This window comes from Oreochromis niloticus, linkage group LG2 (assembly GCF_001858045.2).
Source record: "Oreochromis niloticus isolate F11D_XX linkage group LG2, O_niloticus_UMD_NMBU, whole genome shotgun sequence".
In the NCBI taxonomy this organism is placed as follows: domain Eukaryota; kingdom Metazoa; phylum Chordata; class Actinopteri; order Cichliformes; family Cichlidae; genus Oreochromis; species Oreochromis niloticus.
Window position 1 is genome coordinate 8,845,641 of NC_031966.2, and position 16,726 is coordinate 8,862,366.

The 16,726-nt window shown below is 41.1% G+C and overlaps 1 protein-coding gene across 1 annotated transcript in view; it reads right to left on the minus strand.

The window, feature by feature from the left end:
* The window catches only part of mgat4b (alpha-1,3-mannosyl-glycoprotein 4-beta-N-acetylglucosaminyltransferase B), a 112,621-nt gene that overhangs the window by 39,177 nt on the left and 56,718 nt on the right, over positions 1 to 16,726 (minus strand). The window contains exons 4-7 of the mRNA XM_019363497.2: positions 15,051 to 15,184; positions 9,369 to 9,415; positions 8,226 to 8,339; positions 1,153 to 1,228 (exon numbers count right to left, since the gene is read on the minus strand). Of these exons, the coding sequence (XP_019219042.1) occupies positions 1,153 to 1,228; positions 8,226 to 8,339; positions 9,369 to 9,415; positions 15,051 to 15,184 (371 nt within the window). The remainder of the gene's footprint in view (positions 1 to 1,152; positions 1,229 to 8,225; positions 8,340 to 9,368; positions 9,416 to 15,050; positions 15,185 to 16,726) is intronic.

Below are 16,726 nucleotides of genomic sequence, written 5' to 3' on the forward strand. Positions count from 1 at the left end.
AAAATCTGACCTGAATCAGAAACATATACAGAAAATAACCACAATGTGCTTCAAAAGGGTACAAAGGAACACAAATGACCAAAATGAGGCATAAAACAATCACACAGAGATACAACCAGACTAAAAAATGAGTCCTGAAATGACCCAAATACACAAAAACAAACAAAATGTGACAAAAAAAAAAAAAAGACAAAGACGCTAAACCTGAGAAACATGTGTCCAAAAATCACCACCAAGTGAAACGACAGCCTGACCCAAATGTGACCAGACGACGAAAAACGACCTAAAACAGACAAAAAGATGCAACCTGAAATGACCACAGACTCTTCTTCCTGCTCTTCTTTCAGCTGCTACCTTTAGGGGGCGCCATGGCGGGTTATCTGCATCTCCTCCCATCCCAGCATCCCCCTCTGCATGTCCTCCTTCACTGCATCCATGAATCTTCTGTGAGCTTTTCCTCCTTTCTCCCTCCTCTGCACATGTGCAAACAATCTCAACCTCTCTGACTCTGAGCTGTCCCTGTGATGGACATGTTTCTGTTCCCCTCCACGATGCTCACTCCCTGTGAACATGTGACCTCGGCCTCCGTCTCCAAACTAGACATCACAGCCACAGACGCCAAATCAACCAAAATCTAACAAAAAATTAAACCTAAAGACCGAAATACAGAGTAAAGAGTGAAACCATGCAAAATGATTAGAGATGTGAAAAAGCAAAGAGGAGATCAAAGTCCTCCCAGGAGCTCTGAAAACACACGAGGACGTGTCATCTGAATTTACACTTACATGATCCTGATCATTTCTGAGCACGCCCCCTTCTCCTTAATCCTGCTTTTGGAAAAGCAGACTAGTTTTAAAGGAAAGATGCAGCAGTGAGCATCACTTTCATTCACCACATGGCAACGAATCATTTACCAGAAAATCCACCGATAAACACGCAGCGTTCACTCTGACGTGAAGCGGAATGAACAATTTATCTCAACTGTCAAATTCATTTATGTATTTTTGGCCGCGCCCACAGGATTTTGGCACAAACACGTGAAACGACCGAAATGCTTAAAAATAACTACAAAAACATCCAAAATAACCACAGACAGAGAGAAAGACCAGCAGCTGCTCGCCGAGCTTCTTCTTCTTCTGTGTTTCTCTTTACCTGGACGTAGTAGGTTCCTTTAGACTGAGCGTACATCATCAGGAAGCAGTAGTCCAGGTTCTGCTTCGTCCTCCACCTGAAGAAGAGGGGGAGGAGTTAATGTGTTAAAGCAAGTATACCTGCACCTCTTCTTCTGAGACACACACACAGTTACTGCACATGCACACACGCCATTGTGACATCATCCATTGGTTAATGGGTTGCTATGGAGCTGTTGCTATGCTGGTGTTTTAAAGTTGGACTGTCGAAACAAGTGTAAGCGACTTGTCAATCACGATGTAGCTCCGCCCTAAATCACACTCATCCTTTCTCCCCTAAAATCAGCGACGGAGACCAAAAGGAAGACTGACCAGAGGGGTCGCCCCCTGCTGGACATTAGAAACACTGCACATCACCTGTCCACATGTACCACGCCTCCCCTCAGAGAGTAAAGGAGGACATCTCCATCACTGAGCAGAGGTGGAGGGTTATAAACAGATCAGTTCATCTAAAAATATCCAGGACGGCGATGTAAGTAAATGCAATGCTGCATGGGTGTGGCTCCTCCCACTGAAACCAGTAAGAGCATCAAGAACCAGCTTTAAAAGACATTTACTCTTCTGTTTCTTTCTGAGACTGCTCACAGCCTTGTGGATGTTCTCGAGTAACCACATATTTTTCAAGTGCATTCTTTGGGCTCTTCTACAGATGCAAGACAAGTGCCATTTACTTTCACTGTAGTTAAGGAAAGTCAGTTTGGCAAAGCTGAGCAAGTCAAACACGACTGTGTTGGATAAACAACGCTGCAGGCCAGAGGCAAAATATGTAGATGTGATTTTGGATTGAACCTCTCCTTCTTAAGTACGTGTGATCTTATAAGTGGCAAAGACAAGGCAGCGTGTATTTGTTTCTTCATGAAAGTCAATTATCCAACAAGAACCACAAAGGTCCACAAAACAACCACAAATACACAAAAAAGCTACAAAATAGAGAAAAACAAGACAAAGACACAAAAACAATGAAAGAATGAAAATAAAAACATCCAAAAATGACCACAGAGTGTTCCCTTAATGGTGAAGCTGATCTCATCGCCTGTTCACCTGTAAAATGCCTGTTCGTGGTATAAAAAACACTGAATGTTTGTGTGTTTACGCTGCACACACACACTAAACAGGTACCAACTGTCTCTGACACACACAGAGGAAGCACATCCAGCAGGATCAAGGTTGTAGCTCTGCAGGTTTCCATCGACGCCTTTGGCCCGCGAGGTGGGAAAGAGAGCGCGCCGCGAGTTTCAGGCGCTCGCAGAAACAGAACAAAGCAATCAGCGGTGAACTGAATCGGTGTGTTTACAGACGAGGTTTGCTAAACACACACAGCTCGATATTTACAGAGCGAGTGCTCAGCTGTTCGAGGTGTCAGAGCTCAGAGGGTTCCTGCTGCAGTATGCGAGTTTACCGCCGTCTGTTTAATGCTCGATAAGTTCTCAGGAAAAAAGAGAAATCGATAATGAATTCTTTATTTTAACAGGGAAGTCACTAAAATCTGATTCATAACTTATACACTGGTAACGGTTTATATGTCGACACTTAATAAGTGACTTCATCAGAACAGGGTGGAGTGATCAGTCTGCATCCACAGACCGTGTGACCATCACACAGACACAGACACCTGCTAGTCAGATCTCAGTGATGCTTGAGGGTAAAACAGTGAGGTTTTATGTTAGTGCGTTCAACGTTTTGTGTCATTAGATCATATAAAAGCAGAATGATGGTGCAAACAAACGAGGACAGATTTTGTCCAGAAGCATAAAAACTCCTCACACTGACCAGTGGAGGTTTGCAGCTTTGTGCTTTGACCAGGAGCACATGATCATAGTGCCAGAAAAACATGCCACACAAATCAGGGTCAAAATAAAAGAAAGCATTAAAAGATGCACTTTGTTGTAGGGGTTTGTGCAGCATGTGATAAACACATGAGGTCCCACTCCTTCAGTTAAGAAAACCCATCCACGCCTCCATCGTCTCTTTATTGCGCCATAAAAAAACGATCCACGCTCATCTCCTCACACGGCACTTTAAAGGCTTATTTTTACTGTTGGGAGTCAATAGACTTTTTATAATCCCACCGAGGTCTAAGAAACAATCCAGGCAAAAAGAGGCTTTTATAGCAAAACAGTAAAGTTAACACAGAGGCTTTCTTGTCTCGCACTCCCTTGCGGCGATCGGCGAGGCGATTTAAGGCGACAGGGAGAGTCAGCTGGTTCTCCACGCAAAGACTCTAGTGTTTCCAGATAAAACAGAAACGATTCTCAGGCAGCTTCTTATACAAAAACAGCAGCAGCGTGACCACAGAGGCATCATTGCACACAGTGCTTCCACGCTGCGTTCAATCAAAAAGGCAAAAAAGCCAAACACACAGCTTCTGAGCAAAGACGTCATTCATGCTTAACATCCTTTAAAGGTCAAACCGCAGAAGTTCACGTCACTGAGATTATTCTAAAACAAAGACGACAGACAAATTAAAAACTAAAACAAACTTAATGACACCTTATTGTAGCTGTAATCACTTATAATCACATATTTACAGCTAAGCGTCAATCATGTTTACTCTTTACTATAAATTCTCCTGTGAGAATGTAACAATATTACAGCTCAGGGGTTATTATATTATTATTGTTATCAGTTTACACACTAGAGGCCAGCAGTCTCAGAGCTCCAACAAGCTTCAACAAGTTCTTATATAAATAAGAAAAACTGAAGTTTGTGCTGTGAGCCTGAATCAGCATCATGACCATGTCAACTCCTTCCTCTAAAGCAGGGATGGAGAGCTCCAGGCCTCGAGGGCCGGAGTCCTGCAGGTTTTAGATGTGTCTTAGATCCAACACAGCTGATTTAAATGGCTAAATTACCTCCTCAACATGTCCTCAAGTTCTCCAGAGGTCTGGAAATGAACTACTCATTTGATTCAGGTGTCTTGACCCAGGGTGGTATCTAAAACCTGCAGGACACCAGGCCTTGAGGCCTGGAGTTCCCCACCGCTGCTCTAAAGGATTTCCTTAAACATGACCTGTGGTCATGTTTATTTATCTATTTGAACTTTTTATTGGTACTTGCCGCATTTTAACACAAAGATCTGGACTTTTTCTTCCTTACACTTTCCAAACAGAAGTGTGCAGTCATGCACGATGCCGGACTCGTGCTGAGCAGCTGTGGCGTTCATGGTCAGAGTGATATCACAACATCAGCTTGAATTGAAGGAGACGATACAGATACTCTGCCACTCAGCCATGATAGCTCGTGTAACATCGTCTCATATCTTGTTGAATTCAGTTGTTTAAATCCACAAACACAAGCAGCACAGCTCAGCTGAGCAAAGCCTGATCACAAAGAAACTGGAGCTCATAGTTGAAACGATTGTCACTGATTTATAAGTGATTCCTTTTCCCACGCTGCACCGCTAAAACCGACCTTAAAGTTCCCTCACCTGCCAAATCCCTGTTAACCCTTCTTCACTTTTACTTGAGTAAAGAAGTTAAATCAGTGCTTTAACTTTAACTGGATTTTTTTTAACACATTTATCGCTTCTTCGACTTAAGTGATCAGCGTGAGTGTTTTTGCCACCTCTGCTGTGATTTTTGTTCTTCTCGTTCTGCATCCTCGTTTATAATCGTGGATGTTTGAGAAGTTCAGAAGTAAAAAAAAAAACTTCCAGGTATTCTTTTTTTTCATGAAGCAACAGAAACAGCAGTATTTATCCGCTTCTTTCTATTAATAACAAGTTTCTTATCGAATGCATGAATGATTGTTAAGTGGACAAGACAATGGAGTTTTTGTTTCCTTCGTCATGAAAGTCAATCATCCCATGACAAGCACAAAGTGTCAGGAGTGGTGACGTGAAGAAGACCCGAATGCAGGACAATGAGGCAGCTGACATGAAGATAAACACATGCTTTTTATGACCAAAGAAAAACACCCAGCAACCAAAATACTGAAGCTGGAGTCCACAAATACACACAAAGAGCTAAACTGGGGAATGAAACAAAGACGGACAAAACAGAAGGGAAGGAAAACTGAGAAAGACTGTGGAGACTAATGACAGTAAAATTAAAGACAATTATATTATAGACTAGAAGTCATCACAAGAACAACAATAAAGTTACCAGAGTCACAACTTCAACTATTAAAACAGCAGAAAAAAAAAAAAAAAACATTCGCCAACGTTGCATTGATTGGATGTAATCAGAGTTTTTCTGAATTAAAGCAGGCCTCCAAACCTTAAAAGCTCCTGTGTGCGTCTAAATGGAGCCATAAATAGGATCAAATAAAGGTGCGTTATTGTGAGCGCACAGGTGGAGTGTTCTGGGAAATGAACCGAATGAGCAGTGGTTAGCTCGCGAGAGCGGCCGGCTGACTCACGTCACCATCTTCCTCTCACACCGAGAGCATCGGGCCTTCGGCAGGAAAACAAACTTTTAATGAGATTCTCCTCAGATAGCAAGCGGCGGCGATACGCTTGCATGCAAACTGCGTTAAAAAGGAAGAGTCAGCGCAGACGTGTTTGTCTTTTGCTCACTCAGACTCTGAAGTGTTTAAGGAGCAGACAAGTTCTGCATATTAAAGTCCATTTTCTCCAAATCATTAAGTTTTCAGACTGATGTAGTCCCTTCCTGACGGCCGTTCGTCTCACTTAAACTCTGAAGAGCGTGGACACAAATCCATCACAGCTGATGTATTATCTTCTGTTTGAAGGAACGTTTCACTTTGCGAACTAACTGCTCCCATGATGCTCTAGGGTACAGGCTGGGCAGTTAGCAAGAGATGTGGTAAATCTGTACACTTCTCTAGTGGTGCACAGGTGAACAAACTGTAATTTCACCACCTGAAACCAAGAACTCAAACCACACAAAACAGGTTTTCGTAGCTAAAGCTAACCAAATATAAACCTATCTGTGTGATTTGCAGTATGTTAACTAAGTTTTGGTACCTAAACTTAACCAGTGACTGAAAGAAAAAATAAATTTGCAAAAAACAAAACTAGAAGCAAAACACAAAGGCCCAAATCTGGATGCTAAGCATGCAGGAGGATGCCCAGAAAGGAAACAACAGGTGGCATGAAGACAACCGGTGGTGTAACATAACATAGTCTAACTTTACTAAAGCACAGTTTAAATGTACTCGTGGTATATATTGCTTTTCAATCTGCTAGTATAAGTCGCTGTCCTAATATAGATAAACCTTCCCAGCAGTAGTTTAGTACCTAAAATCATCACCAGCTGACATACACGTGACTGAATCAGTAGTTCTGATTATAGATTATATGAATATGAATTTAACTTATGAGTTTTCAATATTTGTTTTCAATATTTGTTTTACATATTTGGTCTTTAACTCGCGTCACCGCTACAGAACTCTTATTTCTCAGTCAACCTGTCCGTGCACTGTATGATTGGATGTTTATTTTAACTTTATTATTTTCCATCTTATTCATCTCGTCATTACTGAATCTAAAAACGTGTTTTTGTGTTTGTGTGTTTGGATTTCAGGTGTTGTGAATCCATGTTTGATTAAAATGACAGCAGTCTATCTCTCTGAGCTCCAACAGCTGGCAAACTAAATCAACTCGCTTCCTGTTGTTTGAAGAACACGTGCATCACTCAGCCCAGGTCTCAGCTCTTCTCATCAGTTATTACTTACAGCCCAGGTTCTGTCTGACAGACTTTCCTTCTGCATCGCGTCTCTGAAAGCGGATATTTTCTAGGAAAGAACTGAAGATGATGTCTGCAGAAAGAATGAAATCAAAAAATCAGAAGATCTCCTTGTCTCTCTCTGAGATGAGTCCCAAAAGGGAAGAAGAACGCTGTTTTTTCGTCTTCCTCTGCAGAGATGTTACAGTCAACTACCCGTCGCCGCTGTTTTCACACCAACTAGCTCCAGAGTGTGTGTCACAGAGAAAAACGACTCCACAAGCTTCAGACTTCAGTTTCTTCAGAGGCGGTGGATGAAAATAGCTCATCAGCACACAGACAGTGAAGAAGAGGATGAGGTGTTTCTCTTTTTTCCTTCTCCCTTCCAAACTCATCTTTTCTACCTCCCTCCCTGTCCAGTGTTACCACAGGAACGGGGCCAAGGGGCGGAGCAGCAGTTCATTAAATAAAATGATGTCACTTCAAGCTGTGAGTGCGTTTCCTTTTAAGATGGCTCTGTCAAGGAGACAGGAAGGCGAGAGGACCAACTTAAGTGTGTGTGTGTGTTCAGTATGTGTGTGTGTGTCTGGTTAGGTTGCTCAGAGACTCATGAATTAGCCACGACAGGTTGACAGATGCCTGGGGAGATGTTAAACACATGCGCACGCACACACACACACACACACACACACACACACACACTGACTGACATGCATGCATAAATACAAATGATTAGAGACACCCACCAGCGCCAGCTTTCTCTCATTGCTGGAGCTCATAAATCACATACAAACGCACACCTGATTGGACTGTAAAGTTGACTGTGTGTACTTGCACACCTATCTTTGTGGGGACCCTTGCATGAGGACATTACTGAGACCCAAGGACAGATTTTTTAGAAGCAGGATCTCTAGTCTTTGGTAGATGAGAATTCCCCAAACTAATTTCTATTCAGGATTTACTGAGTGTCGTATCTATTTATATAACATGCCTCTATTAATGAAATCCAGAAACAGTGTTATTTATATGAACTGATCCAGATGCTTTAAGTATGTCTGGTTTTGAAAAGTCCACATCTACTTAAAGGAAGTTATGAAACATGCGCACACACACACACACACACACACACACACACACACACACACACACTCGTTTTCATATCTTAGTGAGGACACCTCATTGACACAATGCTTTCCCTAGTCGCTTACCCTAACCCTAACCATACCCTAATTGTAACCCTGACACTAAAACCACATTCTGAGCCTCAAAAATGCCTTCAAACTCGTGTGGACGGGCATTTTGTCCCCATAGTATTGTATTTTAGCATGCCAATTTTCTGTCCTCACAAAGATGTGTAAACATGTACACAGACACACACACACACACAAACACACACACGTTTGCTGACCTGACTCTCTCCTTTGGGTCTCCGAAGGACTCTCGGAGTCGAGAGAAGTCGGGGTAGAAGTGGACCGACGGGGAGATGACCTCCAACAGACCCGACTGAATCTCTGCTGGAAAACTGAGATTCAGACAGACCGAGTGAAACAAATGATCAATGTTCACACCAAACCATGAGCTCTCTTTGCGACAGGAGTAAGCAACTCCAGGCCTCAAGGGCCGGTGTCCTGCAAGTTTTAGATGTGTCCTTGATCCAACACGGCTGATTCAAATTGCTAAACTACCTCCTCAACATGTCTTGGAGTTCTCCAGAGTCCTGGTAATGAACTAATCATTTGACCCAGGGTGATATCTAAAACCTGCAGGACACCAGCACTTGAGGCCTGGAGTTGCCCACCCCTGCTCTACGAGCTAAGGACAGAAGAATAAAACAAACATGCTCATACACAAAGCTGTTCGGTGTTCACATTCACAACTCTACACAGAAACCAAGAGTCCCTGAAGTCAGCAATGGGGCCAAGCCTGACACAAATAGGTTAGTATGGGATATAAATTCATATTGCTCTGTGTTCACTAGGCCAAGCTAACATGACATGGTCAGCAGTTTGGAGGTGCTCCACAAATACAAAGTCAACACATTCCAATATGTTTGTTTGTTTGTTTGCAGTTTTTGACTTAATGATGTGATCAAGCTTGTTGACACGACTGATTGTGGGCTGTGTGCGCTCTTATTTACTGTCATGAGGCAACAACTCATTCACACACGACAAAGATTTATTTATACAAACTGTAACTTGTCCACTGTGAACAGTGACTTGATCCCACAATACAATAAGTTCACATATTTGAATTTTATATATAAATCTTCATGATGATATGTAGTGTTTCACTAATAAACACTAATCCAGAAGAATAATATTAATCAGCATATCAATCTGTTATATTTTATTTTTAGAAAATTAGGAAAGTGGCTTGTAAATCCAGCCTGATGTCGTCTTATACATGCAGGAATATTTCCAGTCCCAGTCTAGTTAACAGTGGTATTGTTATCTGAACTGAAAATGTCCATAAAAGGGACCACACACACACACACACACACACTCGTGTTGGCTGCAGTAGTAACAACATCCTGTCATGCAGGTTGACTTACAGGCGCTTCAGGTTGTCTGCTACACTGCTGGCGTACTGTTGGTCAGCCTGAAAACACAAAAAAGCAGTTTGTGTCTCGATGTGAAACTCACAGCTTCGAAGCATCAGAGTGATGAAGTCAAGAATTCATCCACATAAGCTGCACTACACGCTCAAGTTACTTTAAACTGTAAGGTAAAGACTTTATAAATTTTAGAGAGAAACCCAAACAGAGAAGCACTTCTGGGGTCAGAAGGGTCTGAGAGGAGCAGCCATCTGCCAGGACCGATTTGGGGTGAAGAGAAAAAGGAGAGAGAAAGGGACAAAATACACACTATTTATTGATGTGCATCAGTGGCATATAAACACTTGGACGGTGGAAGAAGGAGGTTGAAAGTGCTCATACATCATAGGCTCCAGCAGCCTGAGCTTATAGCAATGTAAATAAAATCCAGTCCTAACTGTAAACTGTTGTAAAAATCAAGGTTTGAGCCCTTCAATCCCAACTGGGAGGTGTGATAGCTGAAGGCTCTGCCTCCCATTTTACCTTTACAAACTCTAGAAACCACAAGTAAGCCTGCAGCCTGAGAGCGAAGTGCTCTTTCAAGATAATAAGAGAAACAGTGGGGCACGATTATTCAGGTTTTTGTACATCAAAATAAATATTTTTCTTTAAGAAAGATTTCATATCCAAATGCTGTTCATTCTCTTCACTGCCCTATAATAAGGGCATAAAAGCTCAGTTCATGCACTGCTGCAAGTGTCTCTCTCCCTCTCTCTCTCGCTCCTAGTCATTAATGCAGAATGGGTCCAAACAGTAAAGGTTACCATCTAATGAAACCATGGAGAGTAAAAACACAGCATCACTTCAAAATAGTTAGTCAGTTATTTCATAATGAGGCACACCATGAATTTAATTTAATAGTTTAATTTATGTTGATGTATTTGCATGTTTAAAGTGAGGTAATTTACACTAAAAGAGCTCAATTTAAAGTCATAATAATAATAGTAATAAGTCTAGAGTTTGGTGTCTCTGCAGTTTTGTGTGATTTTGTAGCCTAGTTATCACTCTGTAGTCTTCAGGCCTGTCTCTTCGTGGCTGTTTAACATCTGTTTACAGCAACTGCTCACAAGTGTGAAGTAACTGTGCATCACTGTGCAGCTGTTTTATGTTGTTTAGCATTTCTCTGTAGCCACTGTGTTAACAGGTGGCACCGAAACACTTTTCCTGTCTTGCAGAATCATGCTCATGTCCAAGTATCTCCGGCACACACAGTGTTCAAGTTCTCCTCACTTTTTCTTGTTATGCACAATAACACACAAACACACACACACTGAATTAATGAATGTTCACAAATACACACGGGAGGCTGAGGTCATCACAATATTTTAGTTTTTTCCTAAAACACACACACACACACACACACACACACACACACACACACTCTTGTTCAAGCTCAAACATCAACAACTTAAGAAATCGGTAACATCAGAGCTCGGCCCAATCAGGGCACAGATGGACTCCCTGTGGGACCCAATCATCTGGCTCTGAAGGTCACAGCGCGGTCACATGTATTTCCAGCGCGCTTTTCCGAGAGTTTGTGGTTTGTTTTGGCATCCTGGAGGTGCCAGCTGGGTGGAGCTTACCGCAGAGCTCAGTGTTAACGAGAAGCAGACGCCATAAGAGCCTCTCGCTGAAGAAACAAACACTAAAAGTATGACACATATTTTTAAAGGACTATATTTTATTAGAAAATGAAAGGGAAAACTTCTCCACTATAAGAGAGGCAGGAAGGGCTTGTTAAATCTATGTCACTGACATGGAGCCCACAAAGTCTGAAATAAAAATTGGGCTGATTAGAGAACGAGACTCAGGTGGACAGTCACAGGAAACAACGACAGAGAGCTAATCTTTAAAGGTGAACAGAAAACAACCACAGCATACTAATACTACAGGAATGTGAACACTTAGCAAGAAGTATGACACAAGGAAACTGTACTTATCACATGAAACCCCAACCAAAGGAACCTAAACTCATAAGAAAAGATTAATAATAAAGAAATCAAAACAGGAAATCCAAACTCAGCCTAACAATAATCCAAAAAAGAAGAGTGGAATGGCCAAACAGAAACCAGGAATCCAAAAGTGACTCAAAAGTGACTCAAAACCCTGGGACCACAATCAAGAGACCATGACATAATTATGCAGTTTTCCAAATTTTGTTGGTATAAATGTTCTGGTTTACAGCCGTCTGCTGTGTCTTTTCCATGTTTATCGTAGTGGCCTAGGAGCCTGGTCATGACACCATTAATTGTTATCGTACATTAAATTGTAGTCACTTTAAATGGTAAAGAAAACACCACAGACTCTGATCAATGACAAAGCTAGAGGATCTTTTCATCTCTTCTCAGCCGTCTCTCTTGTATTTGTCTTCCAAATTGATAAATCAGCCCATTTCCTCTGTCAGGTGACAGAGGAAATGATTGCAGACCTGTTCGTGTGAAATAAAGGATGTGTGGTGGATCTGTCGGGGGCCGGGACACCAGGTTGGGCTGTGTCACATGCTCCTCTGCATTTTGAATGGAACATGCTTTGGTCATGCAATATTCATGTTACACTTCTCTAAAAGCTTTAAGTACTTTCGTTCCTTGTTCGTCTGCATAAACAAACCCTGCTGAGACGCCACGTGACGAGTTTATCCGAAACCCAAAACCCCGAACCTGAACAAACGTTAAATTAAAGCCAAGTCTTTAATTTTAATTTCAGCCTGAATCCAGCAAGTAAAGCTGAAATCTGTGACTATGAGATAAAAACAAAAACCTTGAGAGGATTTTAAATATTATATCAGCCTGGAGGGAAAACAAACAAGCATCCAACTGAAAAACAGAGATAGAAATTAAATTGCAGAACAGAAAGTAAAGTAAAAATAGCAAGATGGAAACAGCAGAGCAGAGAAATGTAGCAGGCTCTGAAACTGATCTGAGTTTATAAATCAGGGAGTCTTCAGCAGCAGCTTATAAACTCTCCAGTCAGTCTCCTGCAGTAGATGCTTGCACACCTTTGAGCTTTAGTCTCGGTACAGTGTCCTCTACCAACTCAAACCTAAGGGGGTTTTTGTCCCAAAGAAATTTACATCCCAAACACTTTGCCTCTGGGGCTCTATTCTGCTTTCAGTATCAACTATTGTTAGCTTAAAAGTAGACTCCACAGCAGCTGTATGAAAAAATGATAAAATATATTTTTCCCAGTTGTAGGTACAAGGCAGGGATGCCTCTTCTTTTGTTGTGCCAATTGAACCACTGGCTATAGGAAAAACAACAGCAGGTAAGATCAATTGAATTCAAAGGTATCCTTATATGCAGATGGTATGTTTTTGTATATTTCTGACACAGAGTCCAAAATAACAAATGTGGACATTGCAGATGAATCTGGCTATTTATCCACTTTTAAAGTCTATTTACATAAAAGTGAGTTAATGTCTTTTGGGACTAAGATGCCAGACCTCTGTCTTCAGTCTCTTTTAAAAAAAACTATATTGAATATGTAGAAACATGGATTACCGACAATTACAAAGAGCTTTATCACTTTAATTACAAATTTCTTCTGTCATGTTTAAAACAGGATTAAACACTGGCACTGATTATATTTTTCTTATTTTAGAATGAATAATTCAGTGAAGATATCTGTACTACTTTTTTAAATGTATATATTTCTTATAAAGCACGCCAAAATTTGAAAAAAAAAAATCAATAAATGTTCATTTTAACGTTCATTTAGAATGAAAGACCACCAATGGTTAGAGTGTATTACAGCAGTACTCATTCAATTTATGGTAGGAATGTGTTGTTTTGGAGATCAAAGTTGACCCCGAGCTATCTTACTTCTGACTAATGATAGCTACCATTAGCTTGCCTGCTAACACCACATTCTGTATAAAATATGGATGAGCTAAAGTTAAATATTTTCACTGTCACCGTTTTGGTGTCCTGCATCCAAAACTGGTGAATGAGGGATCGATCTGATTGTGAAACAAGGGACACAGGGATTTGTGATTGAATGGTGAGTGAATGGGCCTACCCTGTATAACATTATAACCACTTCCTAGTTGATTTAATGTTTTAATGTCTGTAATCTGGACAGTCTCTGGCTGATATGCGTGAACTGAAAGCTATCTCATGGAACTGAAAGTGCCAATTCATCCAAACTCCCCTCGCCATTTATAAATTAGTTTAGCTAACATGCAAGATAGCCAAGTTATAAAGCTAGCCCTAACTTGATGTCCATGTGACCTTTGTCGCCATGACATTTATATTCAGATAAATAGTATATACACTGCTCTTTAAGTAGTTGTACAACTTACATGACAGACAGCACATTCAGACCAACATAACAGTGCAGGACATCTTGTCACTGCATTAATCTGATTCTTGCTCATGCAAACAACAGATTGATGGCTGGAGTTCACATAATGGGTGCAGTTAATAATGATGGTTTTCTAGAAGTTACAGTTAGCTTCTTTAAAGAGATTATCACAATTAATGGGCTTTCAGGTGAATTTGAAGAGATGTACTGTGAGATTAACCGACACACTATTGGATTGGATTTGCACAAATGAGATTTGACGAAACAGTAAGAAGAGATATGAACTGAAATATCAAGAGATGAGAAGCTGTAGCTCCAGTGTGAGAACAAACAAAGACAGTGTAAACTGTGACCTTCATCACTGTAAAGACACAAACACACTGACTTTATTTATTAAAAGAGCATACAGCATACACATTTCGCAGATTGATTGTAATGATCTAATGTGTGAACGTGTGCTCACACACACACACACACACACACACACACACACACAACATCATTGCTTTACCTCCCTTTGGCAATTAGAGGTTACCATTAGCATGGAAGTTAAACACGGAGAATCACTGACATTATCGCTGTGTGTGTGTGTGTGTGTGTGCGTGTGTGTGTGTGTGTGTGTGTGTGTGAGGTTCATTAGCTAAACCACTGGCCTTTAGAAAGCATGCAAGGAAGCTCACGCATCAACACACACTCACTCTGATGGCCAATTATCCACACACGTGTTTCCATCACTTCAGAGGACATCACTTCGACTTAGATTCTTTCTCAGAGAATGAACTGAACATAATCAAATCAATTCTTTATTTGATTTCCTTTTAATATTATCGCTGTAATTGAGGTTGGGAGGTAGTGCAGTAAAGTAATGGGTGTGGCAACACAGCTTTTGATGCGCAACAAAGGTACAGCCAGCCAGTGGATAATCCAAACATACTGCAGTTATAGCACACAACCAAATCTAGCCTTTGGCTTTAATCTATCCTGAAGATCATTTCATGTTTTTAACTAAAAACACACAGCACCACAGGACAGAGGTTTTAGTGCCAAGGTAGGAAGTAAACATATGCTTAGACATACATATTAACATTTGTAGCACCTCAAGTGGCCACTACAGGAACTGCAGTTCTTGATGTTGTGTTGAATCAGTTCTTCAGTCCTGAGATGTTGCTGCTTGGATGAATAATAGTACCTATTTCACATAAACCTTTGAAGGATAAGGATTTAACTTATGGGGACTTTTAAGGCTTTCTTTCACATTAAAGAAGACAAGTCCCTAAAGTGTGATTGTTTAAAGGATGCAGGTCCCCACAATGATAGTTATACAAGTTCACACACACTGACCTCGGCAATGAGGACGACAATGACGCAGTCGTCTTTCTCGGCGGCGCTGAGCTCTGACATCAGAGAGGTGAGCGTGTCGGTCAGATAGGAGTGGACCTCCCTCTTCACACTGGGAACCCCCATCACTATGGAGACTGCACACACACACACACACACACACACACACACACACACACACACAAGATTTGAAATGTTTGGTGAAGATTGCCTCTAATGTCCCACAATATGAAAGGCCCAGATGGAGAAGCACTCACTGGTAATACCAAGCAAATAGACACTACCAAGGATTTAGGAGATCCATTTATTTTGCTGGAAATAAACAAGAGCCTAAAGCAGCCAAGGAGACCTAAAATTTTCCCAAAACATACACAGAGTCAGAAGCATTGATGCTGTAAATATTTCCAGCAAATACACAGAGCCAGTGGTTTAATTAAGGGATCTGGGAGCACTGAGTATTTCCACAAATAGGACCACTTCCTGGATGTGAAATGGTCTCAGGAAGAGAGACTGGTTAAACATAAATATTCACAGGAAATAGACAGAGACAGTGAGTAAACTGACATTTCAAAATGAAAAACATTTCTAGGAAACACATAGGTAGTTCAAGGACTGTAGGAGTGGAGAATATTTCCATTCCAGGAGCCTGGGAAATTTTGGGTGTTACCAACAAATACACAGAGCCAGAGCCAAAAGATTTCAGGTTTCTTATGTTCGTTACATTTGTGTTGAACATAAGAAAGAAAGAAGAAAGAAACTTCATCAAACAAGACTGGACAAGGACACACACACGCAGAGACACACACACACACACACACACACACACACACACAGGCACACACACACACACACACACACACACACAGGTCATATTTCTGTACATTTAAGCCTTTCAGTTTTAGTTTAATATGTTTTCCTCCCCTTGATGCTTCAGAAAAAGAAAACACTTTGTGCTGATCCTGTTTTGTTTCAAAGCTTTAACATATAAATCAGATTTGTGTCTCTCTCTCTCTCACACTCACACACACACACACACAAACACACACACACACAAATAAATATATATAATTTCCTTGCTGTGTTTCTTTTCTTGGTGGTTATCTCTGTCCTCTGCTGCACCATAAAGCACTTTCCACACGACTAACCCGTTTTAGTCAGTGCATCATAAATTTATCTGACTGCTTGTGCGCACACACACACACACACACACACACACACACACACACACACAGAGCAATATCTTCCATTTTCTGATGTGTTTGTTCTCTGTGGTTTTATCTGTATTTATGTCGTCTGTGTAAAGCAGAGTTGTCAGAAAATGGTTTACTAAGCAGAAAAAAAGCTTTAAAAATAAATTAGGCTTGACACACACACACAAACATGCACACAGGCAACACACACACACATCAGGAGTGACCTTGGTCAGCCTGTTTGATCACAGCTCTGTATTTATTCGCCAGAGGATGTTGGGTTTATGAGGGGGCCTTGGTGAGCTGCTACCCCAGGAGAGGAGCACTGTGCCTGGCCTGTTGGTTCAGCCAGGACCCCTTGGTCATAAGAAGACTAAGACAGTTTTACCAAACAGACTGAGATCTATTAGACTTATCTCTATGTACCTTTATATCAGGCTTAATTTTAGGCTCTGTAATATTAACTTTATATCGTTTTATATAAAACAA